The sequence below is a fragment of the Trachemys scripta genome, chromosome 4 (assembly GCF_013100865.1).
Source record: "Trachemys scripta elegans isolate TJP31775 chromosome 4, CAS_Tse_1.0, whole genome shotgun sequence".
Classification (NCBI taxonomy): domain Eukaryota; kingdom Metazoa; phylum Chordata; order Testudines; family Emydidae; genus Trachemys; species Trachemys scripta.
The window spans coordinates 115,353,519-115,367,729 of NC_048301.1; the positions used below are offsets into that span (position 1 = coordinate 115,353,519).

The 14,211-nt window shown below is 43.4% G+C and overlaps 1 protein-coding gene across 4 annotated transcripts; it reads left to right on the plus strand.

Annotated features, from left to right (window-relative positions):
* Window positions 1-51: 51 nt before the first annotated feature.
* Window positions 52-12,292, plus strand: BET1L (Bet1 golgi vesicular membrane trafficking protein like). Of its 4 annotated transcripts, none has more exons than XM_034770521.1 (4): window positions 52-72; window positions 3,341-3,432; window positions 4,247-4,303; window positions 9,950-12,292. In XM_034770521.1, exons 2-4 carry the CDS (start codon window positions 3,367-3,369, stop codon window positions 10,115-10,117), a joined length of 291 nt encoding a protein of 96 aa, XP_034626412.1. In that variant the 5' UTR covers window positions 52-72; window positions 3,341-3,366; the 3' UTR covers window positions 10,118-12,292. The 4 variants fall into 4 exon arrangements, with proteins under 4 accessions (XP_034626412.1, XP_034626410.1, XP_034626413.1 ...); XM_034770519.1 differs by lacking the exon at window positions 52-72 and adding an exon at window positions 1,444-1,558; XM_034770520.1 differs by lacking the exon at window positions 52-72 and adding an exon at window positions 2,418-2,519.
* The last annotated feature ends 1,919 nt before the right edge of the window (window positions 12,293-14,211 follow it).

Sequence of the window (14,211 nt, forward strand, 5' to 3'; positions counted from 1 at the left end):
GGAGGGGCAGAGTTAACTTCCAGGGATCCGCCATAAGAATGTTAAACAATGGATGCTGAACACCTTTTTCTGGTAGGATTAATGACAAACAATGAAAAATCCTCTCCTCTCCCATTGTGTTTGAGACTGAGAGTCAGATGAAAAACAAATTCCTAACGTAAAATAATCAAGCAGGGCTGGGCAAACCTGTTCTCTCTCTATGTTTTTCTCCTATTGGTTTTTTTTAATGTAATATTTAAAGCTATAAAATATAAAATAGCAAACATTATGGAACAAACAAGGCATGTGCTAAATATCACTGCTCAGTCGCCGTTTTTCTTATCTCTTCCATCTCCCTATTTGTTCATTCTCGGTGTCCCAATGGTGTAAATACTTACTGCCACGCAGAGAGTTCCTCCCTGAGTGGTCCCGCTGATGGAGCTCTCTAAAGCCTAGATCCTACCAGCTGTTCCCCATCGCTGGAACCTTGCACCTCTCGGGGGCTCTGTGCAGGCGTCTGCTCACACGAATCAAATTGCAGGCTCAGAGATAAATACATAACATTTTGTCAGTGTGAGAAGGAGACACGGGAAGTTTAGGCCAGGATGTTAGACTTTGTTAATTAAAATAAACTATAAACATGTTTTCTATTCCACTCAAAGCTTATTTTTTTAAAATGTAAATATTCCTATGTTTCACGTTACAACAAGCCCATACCAAACAGCATTGCAGTACTATCACTCAGGTTTAAAAACTGAACCCTGGGGGGATAGTTTGCAGCACTGAGGCCTACCACCAGGTGTGGCACTGTCTAATCTGCAAACCCTAAGCAAGGGTGAGCAGCCAATCAGGATGTTGGAATCTCTCCACGATTGTCCTGGAGTCTCCAGGAGAAAAAGATTAATCTTTAATTAAAGCTTATCATGTTATGGGATGAAACCTCCAGGAACACCTGGCACCAAAACTGGTAACCCTAAGCTTGACTGACTCGAAAGGGTGAGAGAGCAGGGTGGGTTACAGCCCTACAGGGACCCACACATCACACATTTCAGAGTAGCAGCCGTGTTAGTCTGTATCCATACTCCTGTTCTTTTTACACATCACACAGGTATAGTGCTGATGTAGACTTATATCAACACGCAGACCGATGTGGGGCCCCATTGCAATGGGTCTAACACAACTAGCGTTCAGCCATCAGACAGAAGGGGCGCAGCCACCCTCTTGCCCATGGGTCTCCAGACGGTGGGGCACGACCCCGTACCCTGCTCGGCATAGGCAAGCCTGGTCTCCCTGCCCGGCCAGCCGAGGGACACCGGGGGACTGGATCGGAACTGGCCGGACAGAGGGGCCCAGTTATCCGGTCAGAGGAGAGGGGAGGGGAGGCTGCTGGGCGGGGCGCTCCGGGACCGGTGTCTCCTCCCCCGCACAGCAGCCCGGGCTCGGTGGCAGGGGAGGCCCCGCCCCGGGAGGCGGAGTCACCGTAGCGCCCCGCCCCCGCCAACCGGAGCCGCCTGCCAGCGGCCGAAGCCGGATACGGAGGTACCGAGACAGGACGCGGTCATGGCGGACTGGGGTCGAGGTGAGACAGGGCCGGGCTTCGTGCGCTGCCTCCTCCCCCGGGCCAGCGGGAGCCCCGGGCCCGGCCCGGCCCAGCCCAGCCCAGTCCAGTCCCGAGCTCGGGGCCGCCGCTATCTGTCCGGGCCCGGGCGCCCGCCTGGGGAGAGGGAACGGCGGGGCCTGGCTATCGGTAGGGGTCTGGGAGTGAAGTGGGGAGCGGGGCCTGGCAGTGGGGTGGGGGGCCTGGCAGTGGCTGGGGGTTGCTGGGGTTTGGAGGAGACTGGGGGGACAATGAGGCCCCTGGCACTGTGGCAGTAAGGCATGCGGTGGAGGGTGGGTTTGGGGTGGCTCTGGTGTGGGGAGGGACCTGTCAGTAAGATATTGGGGTGGGAGGACAATGCAGCCCATGTTGGTAAGATTTGGGGTGGGTAGTTGGTTAGATGTGGGTCTGTGGGGCAGCAAGGGGCATATCAGTACAAAATAGGTGTGGATGGGGTTGGCTTGGTTTGCTGGTAGTTTTGAAGTTAGGGAGGGGATCAAAGGATACGACAGTACGATCAGGCAGTCACTTTGGTTTCTTGTTTAAGTATCTTGCGCATGTGGGGTTTTCTAAATAGTAATTTCGTAAAACAAATTTAAAGTTAACATTCTAGGAAATGGGTTACTCCTCCACTTCCCTTCCTCCGGCAACCACTGCCATGGAGGATGCTCCAATAGGGCTGTCTCTTCTAGATCAGTGGGGGCCGTGAGCAGGCTTCAGGGGGTCTGCCAAGCGTGGCGTCACTCTGCTTGCTTCCAGGGCAGGCTCCAGGTACCAATGCAGCAAGCAGGTGCTTGGGGCGGCCAACGGAAAGGGGCGGCACGTCCGGCTCTTCGGCGATAGGTCCCTCAGTCCCTCTCAGAGGGAAGGACTTGCCGCCAAAGAAACAGCGGTGGTAGAGCTGCTGCAGAAGTGCGGCCGATCAGTAATGGACTGAGGACTGGTGAGGGATGTTTTGGACTTGTGTGTGCATGCTCATTATGAACTACAGGCTTCCCTGCCATCCCAAGATTTCAGCAGTGGTTCCTCCATTTAAGTAACACTCCTTACTTAAGTTGGCACGACTATCTGGCTTAGACATCCTCATATGGAAATTGTTACAGAAGAACAAACTATTATTATTTATTATTGCATATATACACAAACACACTCTCTAGCCCAAGCTTTTCCAAAATATGCACCTGTGCAGCTAAGGGCAGAATTAGGAATTTTTTTAGAGCAGAGACTCAGATGTAGAAAATGTCTTTGTCAAATGCCTGATGAATTTGCTATTCATTTCAGACCAATGATACCTGGCACAGTAGTTCAGGGCTGAGAGAAACAGTTTCCTGAAATATTATTGCTCATAGTTGCATAACCTTCCATTTAGCATTTGTCTGAAAAGCAGCCTTAAAAAGAAGGCATTTTCCCAAAAGCAATGGTGTGGTGTTTTTTCCGTAGTTCCTTGTAAATGACTCTTGCAAGCTCCATAAGGTTTTAGTAGTAATGTTTTGCAATTCTGTAGTACCTTTTCATCAAAGGATCTCAAAGTTCTTCACAGGCATTGATCTTTACAATACCCACATAAAGTAGGTAAGCATTATTATCCCCATTTTACGACTCTGCAAATGGAGGCATAGAAAAGTTAAGTGACTTGCCCAAGGTGTCAAAGCAAGTCTGTGGTAGAACTGAAAATAGAAATCAGAAATCATGACTCCATTCCTCAATTTTAACCAGTAAAATACATTGCCACTTGTTGTATCATAACCAATAGGACTTTTTCAGGTCAGAGTCCAAATGCTGTGGACGATATGCTAGATGTGGAGAATAAGCGTATGGCGGACAATCTAGCCACCAAGGTCACCAGGCTGAAATCGGTTAGTTGCTAACTTCACATCATACATTTTCTTTACTGTTTTACATGGATGTTGAGAGTACATAGTAGGTTACATGGGGCTGTCTTATTTATTCAGCTTTTGAGAAGCTTTTAAGTACATCACTGTCTGTTACTGGTCAGGTAGCTAACTTTTGCTATTGGAATGTCCTGGGGAATTTTATTGAAATCCTCATCCCTTGTTTGGAATTTAACTATGTTACAGGGTACAAAATTGTCTGGTTTTAGTGGCATCCAGAGACGGAATTCGGTTTGGTAAGTGAATGGGGTGTGAGGTCAAGATATGCAAAGATATATTGTTAAGGGTGCCGTCTTTGGAAGGTCTCAATAAAACCATATTAAAAATACTCATGAAAAAGGTGTGTGTGTGCAGTGTTCCCTCAGGATAATATTCCTGAGACTAAATCAGTTCCATTGGCTTGAAAAACCTTGATTTACGTACACTTCTTAATGCAGAGACCACAGTGTTAGCAGAATACTGGAGTCTGTTTTCCATTTTCACTTTTCCAGTATTTGCATGGTGACTTCATATACAAAAGTTTCTGTCTGTGGTTGGTTGTAGGGCAGAATTTCTGATGCTGGAGATCTCAGGAATTTCTACTGCAACTATCGCTGTGTAATAGACATGCAATTTTTTTCATTGGACTGTACAAACACATTGTGTGTATGTGTGGAAGGTGGTAGGAGTGGTGGGCCACTCTTGTTTGTGTGCTTGGAATTTCAACAGCTTTTAGTATGTTAGGAGTTGATCATTTCACTTGGACACGCTGACACTTGCTTTCCTCTGTCTTGAGTAGCTGGCACTGGATATTGACAAAGATGCTGAGGATCAAAACCGCTATCTGGATGGCACGGTAAGAAACTGATAGAAGTCCATAAGGAGTGAAAACTTCTGTGCTGAATCTCAAGAGTTGTCCTCGTTGTTTGAGTTTCATAGCAGCCCAATAAACAGCACCAAATTAAATTCTAGCAATTGGGTTTGGCAATGTCTCAAATGCTGGGTGATAAATGTGAAGCTATTTTGTGTGGGCCTTTTGGTACATAGTCCAACAGATGCATACCAGCTGCTAATATCATTGCGTCTGATCAGACTAACACAGCTAGCAACTAGTAACAGAAACCATTGGAATAAAATGGTGTATTTTAGAAATACAGATGGAGATTATCTATTTATTGGAATTAAGACCTCTACCTCTAAAGCTAATATTCAGTTATAGGCCTTTCTTGGACATTTTTGTTTGTAACTTTGGAATTGTTTATAAATATGTCAGGATTACTTCCCATAATCTCTGAAACCCATAAAATTAATCAGGACTTTGTATTCACTACTCTTTTTGGAAGTGCAGAGGCTGGGACTCTGTGCAAATGCATATCTACTCATGTCATTAAGTATCTTATTCCTTCTACTTACCACCTTAACTTTCACAGGTATTGTGAAAAACAAATATAATTTATAAAATAAAATCTGGTTAGGTATTTTAAACTCTGGCTGCTGATGGAAGATCCAGGAACTTCAGGAAAAAGCTGAAATTGCTGTGCAATGTGTGGGCTAGCAGATGCCCTAATTTATCATTCTAGGGGAAAAGACCTTAATTTCTAACCTCCATATTTTTAATGTCCAATTTATTTCCCCTTTATTTAACAAGCTTAACTTCACCCCCTATTGCAGTCTTAAATTGCTGTACAAATTGTATGGTAGCAATAGAGAGAGAAGATCTGTAACATAGAGCTTACCCACTGAGGTTTTTGGAAGAATTCTGAAAGGAAGGGAATCCAATGCAGATGTTTGAGGATGGGACTGAGGTGGTCATGCTGTTACTTCATGAGCGAGATCAGGCAGTGGCTTTTCTGCACATGTTGGAGTCTGGAGAAGCTGCGACATGGAGGCCATAGAGAAGGTAACTGCAGGATTGAAAGCAAGATGGGATGAAGATCTATATGAAGTCTTCAACAGGGGTGAGATCCATACATTCACATACAAAGTCAGAATTGGGAAGGAGAGGAGAATGGAGGTTGATGGTGAAGGTTAGCAGCAAGATTATGGGCAAAAGGCCTTCATCTGACTCTTAAATCAACAAGGTATGTTCAGGAGATGAATTTGTGCTTTTACCTAAGAGAAGCATTTCAAATAAATGTCTTGGAGGAAACTGGAGCAGAAGCCACAAATTACGTGTAAATAAGGAAGACTGGAGGGAAGGATGCAGCATTAAAGTTATTGGATAACATGTTCATTTGAGTGTGGCTGAAAAACTATAGCAAAGGATAAAAATGGGAGCGATAAGATCATAATGGAGAGGGAGAAAGGAGATGGAAGACAGCATATGGCCAATAACTGAGCCCTGTTAAGTTCTATCTATGAGGGTTCTTGATGCAGAAGAGAAACCACTACTAGTGACGAACAGCAGTTGGGTAAACAAGGGAACTGGAGATGCCTACACATCTATGGAAGTAGCGTAACAGGAAAGAATGGTCCAAAGTCTGCATTGAAGTCAAAGGTGAAGAGGAAAAAAGAAGTAGCTATCATGAGAAAGGAGACAGTCATTGAACTAATCAAGGGAAAATACATTCTGTGCTATATCCAGAGTCGCACTTCAGACTGCCGGACTTCAAGAATATGGTTCTCTGAGAGGTGACTGAGAAAATAGCCTTTTCTCCAAGCACTTTGAGAAAGGAAAGGTTGGAGGTTAGGAGAAGCTTTAATTAGAGTGAACAACAGTAGATTTGGGTAAGGAAAAGGAACTGCTGACAATGATAATTGTGTGAGAAGACAGAAACAAAAGATGGGAGAGGAAAAGGGGGGCTTGAGAGGAGAGAATTTGCATTACACTAGGGTCTTTCATTATCTGATGACACAGCACTGAGCAATATGGTGTTCTAATCTGCAAATACCATTATAATGTAATGGAAAGAAACTGCACCTTTTTCTAAACCTTTGGGCTTGTCTATGCATGGAGTTATCCCCGATTAACTGCATGTATGGGAAGTCTGATTCCAGAATAAGTTTCCACACCTGGAATCAGGAATAACTCCATGTATAGACAAGCCCTTAAAGATAGATAAGTAGCATTCTGTATTACTAGCTTTACTGTATATGGTGTGTTGTATGACATAATTCAAGTATCAGGGGGTAGCCATGTTAGTCTGTATCTACAAAAACAACAAGGAGTCTGGTGGCACCTTAAAGACTAACAGATTTATTTGGGCATAAGCTTTCATGGGTAAAAAACCTCACTTCAAATGCAAACAGATGAACATCATACCAAATGGACTGAAGATAAAAAATCCATTGCAGTCAACATACTACACTGACTGAGTGTGTGGCACAGTCTCTCACCATAAAGAAACTGAGGAACCACTTGATGAGCATCCTGTACAGCAGACAGGAGAAGATCAAGAATGAGCTCTCAAAACTGGAGACTCTCATACAATACCAACCTTCCACACAAGTCCACGTGGCTGGACTTTACAAAAATGAGACAAGCCATTTACAATGCACACTTCACTTCTCTACAGAGGAAAAAGGACAGTAAGCTATCTAAACTCCTACCTGCCACAGGGGGCTACAACGGTGGTACCCTCAACTCATCTAACAACATTGTCAATCTTTCCAACCACACACTTAGCCCAGCAGAAGAGTCTGTCCTATGTCGGGGACTCTCTTTCTGTCCCACTATCCCCACAAACACAATACAGTTCTGCGGTGATCTGGAAGCCTACTTTCGTCGTCTCCGACTCAAGGAATATTTTCAACGCACCTCTGAACAGTGCACTGACCCACAGGAACCCTCCTACCAACGCTACAAGAGGAAGAACTCTGCGTGGACTCCTCCTGATGGTCGAAATGACAGACTGGACCTCTACATAGAGTGCTTCCGCAGACGTGCACAGGCTGAAATTTTGGACAAACAACATCACTTGTCCCATAACCTCAGCCGTACAGAACGCAATGCCATCCACAGCCTCAGAAACAAGTCTGACATTATCATCAAAGGGGCTGACAAAGGAGGTGCTGTAGTCATAATGAACGGGTCGGATTATGAACAGGAGGCTGCCAGGCAACTCTCCAAGACCACATTCTACAGGCCACTATCCTCTGATCCCACTGAGGAATACCAAAAGAAACTACACCATCTGCTCAAGAAATTCCCAGCAACAGTACGGGAACAAATCTACATGGACACCACCCCCCCAGAACCCTGACCAGGGGTATTCTATCTGCCACCCAAGATCCATAAACCCGGAAACCCTGGACGCCCCATCATCTCAGGCATTGGCACTCTTACAGCAGGATTATCTGGCTATTTGGACTCTCTCCTCAGACCCTATGCTACCAGCACTCCCAGCTATCTTAGAGACACCACCGTCTTCCTGAGAAAACTACAATGCATTGGTGTTCTTCCTGAAAACACCATCCCGGCCACCATGGATGTAGAAGCACTTTACACCAATATTCCACATGAGGATGGAGTACAAGCTGTCAGGAACAGTATCCCTGATGAGGCCACAGCACGCCTGGTGGCTGAGCTTTGTGACTTTGTCCTCACCCACAACCACTTTAGATTTGGGGACAACTTACCCCTTCAAGTCAGTGGCACTGCTATGGGTACCCGCATGGCCCCACAGTATGCTAACATTTTTATGGCTGACTTAGAACAACGCTTTTTCAGCTCTCGTCCCCTAGTGCCCCTCCTCTACTTGCGCTACATTGATGACATCTTCATCATATGGACCCACGGAAAGGAGGCCCTTGAAGAATTCCACCTGGACTTCAACAATTTCCACTCCACCATCAACCTCAGCCTGGACCAGTCCAGACAAGAGATCCATTTCCTGGAAACTACAGTGCAAATAAGTGATGGTCACATAAACACCACCCTATACCAGAAACCTACTGACCGCTATACGTACCTACATGGCTCCAGCTTCCATCCAAGACACATCACACGATCCATTGTCTATAGCCAAGCCCTAATATACAACCGAATTTGCTCCAACCCCTCAGACAGAGACAAACACCTACAAGATCTTTATCAAGCATTCTTAAAACTACAATACCCACCTGGGGAAGTGAGGAAACAGATTGACAGAGCAAGACGGGTACCCGGAAATCACCTACTACAGGACAGGTCCAACAAGGACAATAACAGAACACCACTGACCATCACGTACAGCCCCCAGCTAAAACCTCTGCAGCGCATTATCCACGATCTACAACCTATCCTGGAAAATGATCCCTCACTCTCACAGACCTTGGGAGACAGGCCAGTCCTCGCTTACAGACAACCCCCCAACCTGAAGCAAATACTCAACAGCAACTATACACCACACCACAGAAACACCAACCCAGGAACCAATCCCTGTAGCAAACCTCGTTGCCTACTCTGTCCCCATATCTACTCTGGCGACACCATCAGAGGACCCAACCGTATCAGCCACACCATCAAGGGCTAATTCACCTGCACATCTACTAATGTTATATATGCCATTATGTGCCAGCAATGCCCCTCTGCCATGTATATTGGCCAAACCGGACAGTCCCTCCGCAAAAGAATAAATGGACACAAATCGGACATCAGGAATGGTAACATACAAAAGTCAGTAAGTGAACACTTCAATCTCCCTGGTCATTCTATTACAGATTTAAAAGTCACTATCATTGAACAAAAACACTTCAGAAACAGACTTCAAAGAGAAACAGCAGAACTAAAATTCATTTGCAAATTTAACACCATTGATCTGGGCTTGAATAGGGACTGGGAGTGGCTGGCTCATTACAGAAGCAGCTTTTCCTCTCCTGGAATTGACACCTCCTCATCTATTATTGGGAGTGGACTATATCCACCCTGATTGAATTGGCCCTGGCAACACTGGTTCTCCACTTGCGAAGTAACTCCCTTCTCTCCATGTGTCAGTATATAATGCCTGCATCTGTAACTTTCACTCTATGCATCTGAAGAAGTGAGGCTTTACCCACGAAAGCTTATGCCCAAATAAATCTCTTAGCCTTTAAGGTGCCACCAGACTCCTTGTTGTTTTTGTATGACAGAATTGAGGACCCTGTTGTAATGCATATGTAGACTAGGACAAAACTAAGGTTGCTCTGAGGACCCTTAATTCTGCATTTTCTGATTTGTGTGCAATTAAAATACCTAAAGTTGCATTGACATAGGTTGTTGTTATATTTTGGGGGTGTACATTGCATTTAATAGAACTTTACTTGCCCTTCAAATATCTAACTGCATTGAATGAACTGAAGGTAATATTCTGTCTCTGGAGCCTGAGTGTGAGAGTAGCAGACAGTGATTTCTTAAAGACGGATTGCTGCTTGTATTTTGCTTTTCCCTTTATTTATTTATTTATTTATTTATTCTAGACTTTAGAGTTAGTCAGTTCCCCGGGCAGCTAGTGACTGAAATGGTTCTGCTTAAAAAAGTAGCACTCTCTAGGGAAAGCCCCATTTGTTTTATAATTTCTCCATTTCACCTTTCTGTCTCCCTCAGGACTCAGATTTCATGAGTGTGACAGGCCTGCTGACGGGGAGTGTGAAGCGTTTCTCCACCATGACACGCTCGGGAAGGGATAATCGCAAACTGCTTTGTTACATTGCTGCTGGACTGGTGGTTGTCTTTTTCATCCTCTATTATCTGGTCTCAAAAGCACGGACTTGAGTGGGGTCCTCATGCTGGAATTTTTATGGAAAGAAAAACTTTGGTCATGATAAACAGAGACTTGCTCAAGGTTATCCTCAATCTACCCTTTCAAGAATAGTTGGGATATTCCTGGAGGACCAGATAACCTCTCTGGACTCCAGGTTACTGTCACTTTTCTAATCAGTCTTGGAGAGATTCATCAATTTTCATAAAATGAATATAGTTCATTTTGATCTTTTTAAATGTATGTATACCACAACTTGATCTCCTAGTTGACACTTAGCCTTCGTTTATTGTCCATGACCTTTAGCCTTCATCTATTGCCTGGCTCATAACCATGTCGTGTCCACCTTAATGACGTGCCATGTTGTTAATGTGAAAGTGTCTGACTCAACCCATAGTAGCAATGTGCCTGTGCTCCATTCATAAATGAGCAGAGCTGGGGAGGCTGCATGGTTTAGTCTGAATATGGGACTGGGAGGCAGGAGCTGTTGAGTTCTAATCCAGCTCTGTCATTGGCTTGCTCTGTGGTCTTGGGAAGTCAGTTAATCTCATTTTATGTTTTGAAATACATTAATACCAACAGCATCTCACTAGGCTAGAATTGTTGTATAACACTCTAAAGAACTGAATTGTGTGTGGTAGGTACTGAGTTGAGTAGTTACTACTTGTTACAAAAATCCATCAGCCATTCATGGTATCAGAGCAGGATTTTACAACCATGGTAGCTTGGTTCTACCTGCTTGCTTGTCTTATAGCCGAGGATGGGGAAAGGCAGTAAAGAGATGGCTGGTGGCAGTAGCACAAATATCATGGCTCTTGTAACACATACACACGTGCTCAGTTGCAACTGTAGAAGACAACATGCGAGAGTTGAAAAACTGAAGATGAAAAATATTACTTTACAAAAGGCTTGGAAACTATTGTTTAAATAATCTAGAAGGGGAAGTTATTTGTACAGTTGGTACTAGCATTCCCATAATACATTTCCACTCCATAGATAAAAATGGAGTTTAGATCTGTCATCTTAAGTGGTCTGATCAGAGGGATGATTTAAAATAGGAGGTAACCTTAGAATTCCCAATTCTTTGTCCCCTCCACAGTACATCACCTGGTAGGTACGCTGCATGTCACTGGGTGACTGTCTGGAGTACATACCTGAGCATGTATTGTCTATTGTTTGTGAAGCCATCACTCCAGAGCTTTCAGCACTTTGAGATACAGTATGTACCCTGTTCTGTGATGATTCTACATAATTCTGTGCATTAGAATGCTGTGTGAATGAAGGATGTTAATGATCTTTCAGCACTACATCTTTATTCTGTACTGTATGTTGGTTAAGAATGCTCATTCCAAACCACCCTTCTCTCCCTTTCATTGACCTTGTTACGTCCCCTCTCATTCCAGCCCATGTATGTTCTCCCATCTGAATTATTTATATCTGCCTCCAGTTATAATAAACCATTCTAAAAATACTGCTATTGTTTAAAAAAAATACCCCAAACTCTACACATTATTTTAAAATGGTACAAAACAACTCTACCATAATTGTTTTCTAGTGTATATTAATTGTTCCAAGGGCTTCTCTGGATTCTCCTGTAAGATTGCTTTGCTTGATGATTGGCTATCTCTTATTCCTCTTGATGTAGCCACCTCTCTAGGACCAAAGAACATATCCTCTATACAGTTATTCTCCCCAAACAAACTCATATTCCCTAATCCCTGTATATATTGTCTGACCCTGACAAATGACACTGAGACAGTGAAGAATTCCTCTCTTACAAGCCACAGAACATTGATCCTTCTGCAGATTTAGATCCAGTTTTCTTAATCTGCTTCTTACCTTGAATATTGATTTTCTAATGTACTAGTTGATGTACTGTAACTTGTGTCCTTATCCTGTTCCAAAGGTAGAATGTGCAATAGGGATGGAGAGAGAAGGATGCAGTGATGATCCACTCTGGCTCTTGGCTCAGTTGACTCAGTCCTGTTTGATTCTTGTCTTTGGTAAGACTTGGCTGTTCTAAGCTCATTTTACACGCTTAAAAAATTTGGGTGGCTCACTTGACTATTCCGTCTGCTTCCCTCAAGCAAATCTTTCCTAACCAAAAAACTCCAAAGCACTAATTCTTGCCAGAGCAATGATTTCTTTATTTTGCTTTTTATGGTGTGAATAAACTTGTACTGTCTTAAGATGCTGCACCAGTAATGTTATATGTATGTTCTTATCATGGTCCAAAGCTGTATTATACTAGCCAGTTTCCAAACATGTACATGATTAACTTTTTATAGAATCTATTGCCTTGGAACCTGCATTGATGCACCAACATTAAATACATCAGTAATACAATACGCACTACACTGGGCAGTGGAGATTACATCCAAGCTCTAAGATGCATTAGACCAGAAGGTGTGACAAGATAGTACCCTATGGGATCTGCATGTATCCATGAAGAAGAAGAGAAATTGTCCCCCACTGACTTCTTTGATGAAGAGGAAAAATGACCACTCAAGTACAAATTGCCCATCTTGCTCAGAGTCAATAATAGAGCTGGTCAGGAACTTTTTAAACAATTTTTGTTGTTGGAAAATGCTCATTTGTCAAAACCAAAACTTCCCCTGGGTTTCAACGGATTGTTTGACACTTTTGTCCCAATTTTTTTCGTTTTTGGAATGAAGTACTTTGATTTTTTTTATTCAAAATGACTTCTTGTTTTGAAATTTTAGTTTAAAAATATTTTTAAAATAAAGGTCAGCATTGTCCTCTGGAATCCAACAGTTCGCTTCCCCATCACCATCTTCACACTAACCTTGCCTTGAAAGGCTAAGTAAAACTTTGAGAGAACAAAATAAATGGGGGAAGGGACTGTTGGGGTTCCCAGCTTGGTTAAGTGGGGCAGACAATTTGTCCTTCCCAATAATTGTGTTAACCTTCTTTGAGTGCCACAGCTGAGCCCAGGCACTGCTCGTAGCAAGGGATGGTGCAGAGTTGCACCATTTCTGTGTGGAGCTTGGGGAGGAAGCCTCACAGAGACAGGATTTCCCCCTATAATTCAGGAGGAGAATATCTACTTCTATACCACTTCAACAGGAGCAACTTCCCACCCCTGCTGTGTCAGGCCTGCTCCAAGTGGTGATGTGTAGCTGCAGGGTGTCCATAGGTCGTCCACCTCCTCTTTAGGGCAGTATGCTTCTCTGGAATAGTTCCTGTGCTTCCTGAGTGCAGCCTGCAGTTATGGTTGGCCTGCATGTGGACCTTGCAAGGCGCTGCATGTTCACAGCCATCCGGCATGCAGCAGCTGAGAGAGCAAGAACAGCGCTTCTCCTAGGTTAAGGGGATGTTGTTTGGCAATCTAGGCTTACTTTGTTTTAAAAAATTCTAATGAAACTTTGTTCTTAAATTTTAATGAAAAGTTTTTTTTAATTTAGGATTTTAACATTTTCTAGCAATTCTAAAATGGCAATATTTTGCTAAGGCTTGAGAAGCAGAAGTGGTTCTAATCATCTGCTCCCCATCCCCATTATCCAAGATTAGTGAAGAGGAAAATGTAAACTAGGAATGAGTGATGAAAAGCCCATTTAATTTTTAAAAGTTTTGTTTTAATAAGCTAAAGATGTAACACATGTAAAAACTTGTTTTAACCACACAGTATCCCTTTAAACTTTAGTCTGTAACTCCATCTAAAGGTAGATTGAAGTATTCAGCTACTTTGACATGATAAATACTGACTCCCTGATTTATTTTCTTTACATGGTGATACTACAATAGAACACAATAAAAGGGATAAATGACACATACAGTGAGGGTCATCACAGGAGTAAACAAACAAAATAGCTCAATAGTACAAAATTGAGTGACTCTTTATGTATACAGTTGTGAATTCCCAGTTTCTGGAACACAGGATCCAGATGCTGCAATGCACTAGTGCCAGGGTTCAGACTCTCAGCAGGTAGATACAGCAAGATCCACACGCCAGGGTAATACTGCTAGCTTCAGCATGTCCTCTTCATTAAGGGGGGATATGGAAAATTTCTTCATAGCCCGAGGCAAGTTAAATTATTGCAAGTGATCATTTTCTGAATATTCATCATCCTTTAGTGCTAGAACTTGT

What these genes read in the sequence shown, in the direction of transcription:
- BET1L (XM_034770519.1), top strand. An exon ending in AGGTCACCAGGCTGAAATCG is followed by an intron (nt 3,433 to 4,246) that starts GTTAGTTGCTAA and finishes TGTCTTGAGTAG; the next exon opens with CTGGCACTGGATATTGACAA. An exon ending in ACCGCTATCTGGATGGCACG is followed by an intron (nt 4,304 to 9,949) that starts GTAAGAAACTGA and finishes TGTCTCCCTCAG; the next exon opens with GACTCAGATTTCATGAGTGT.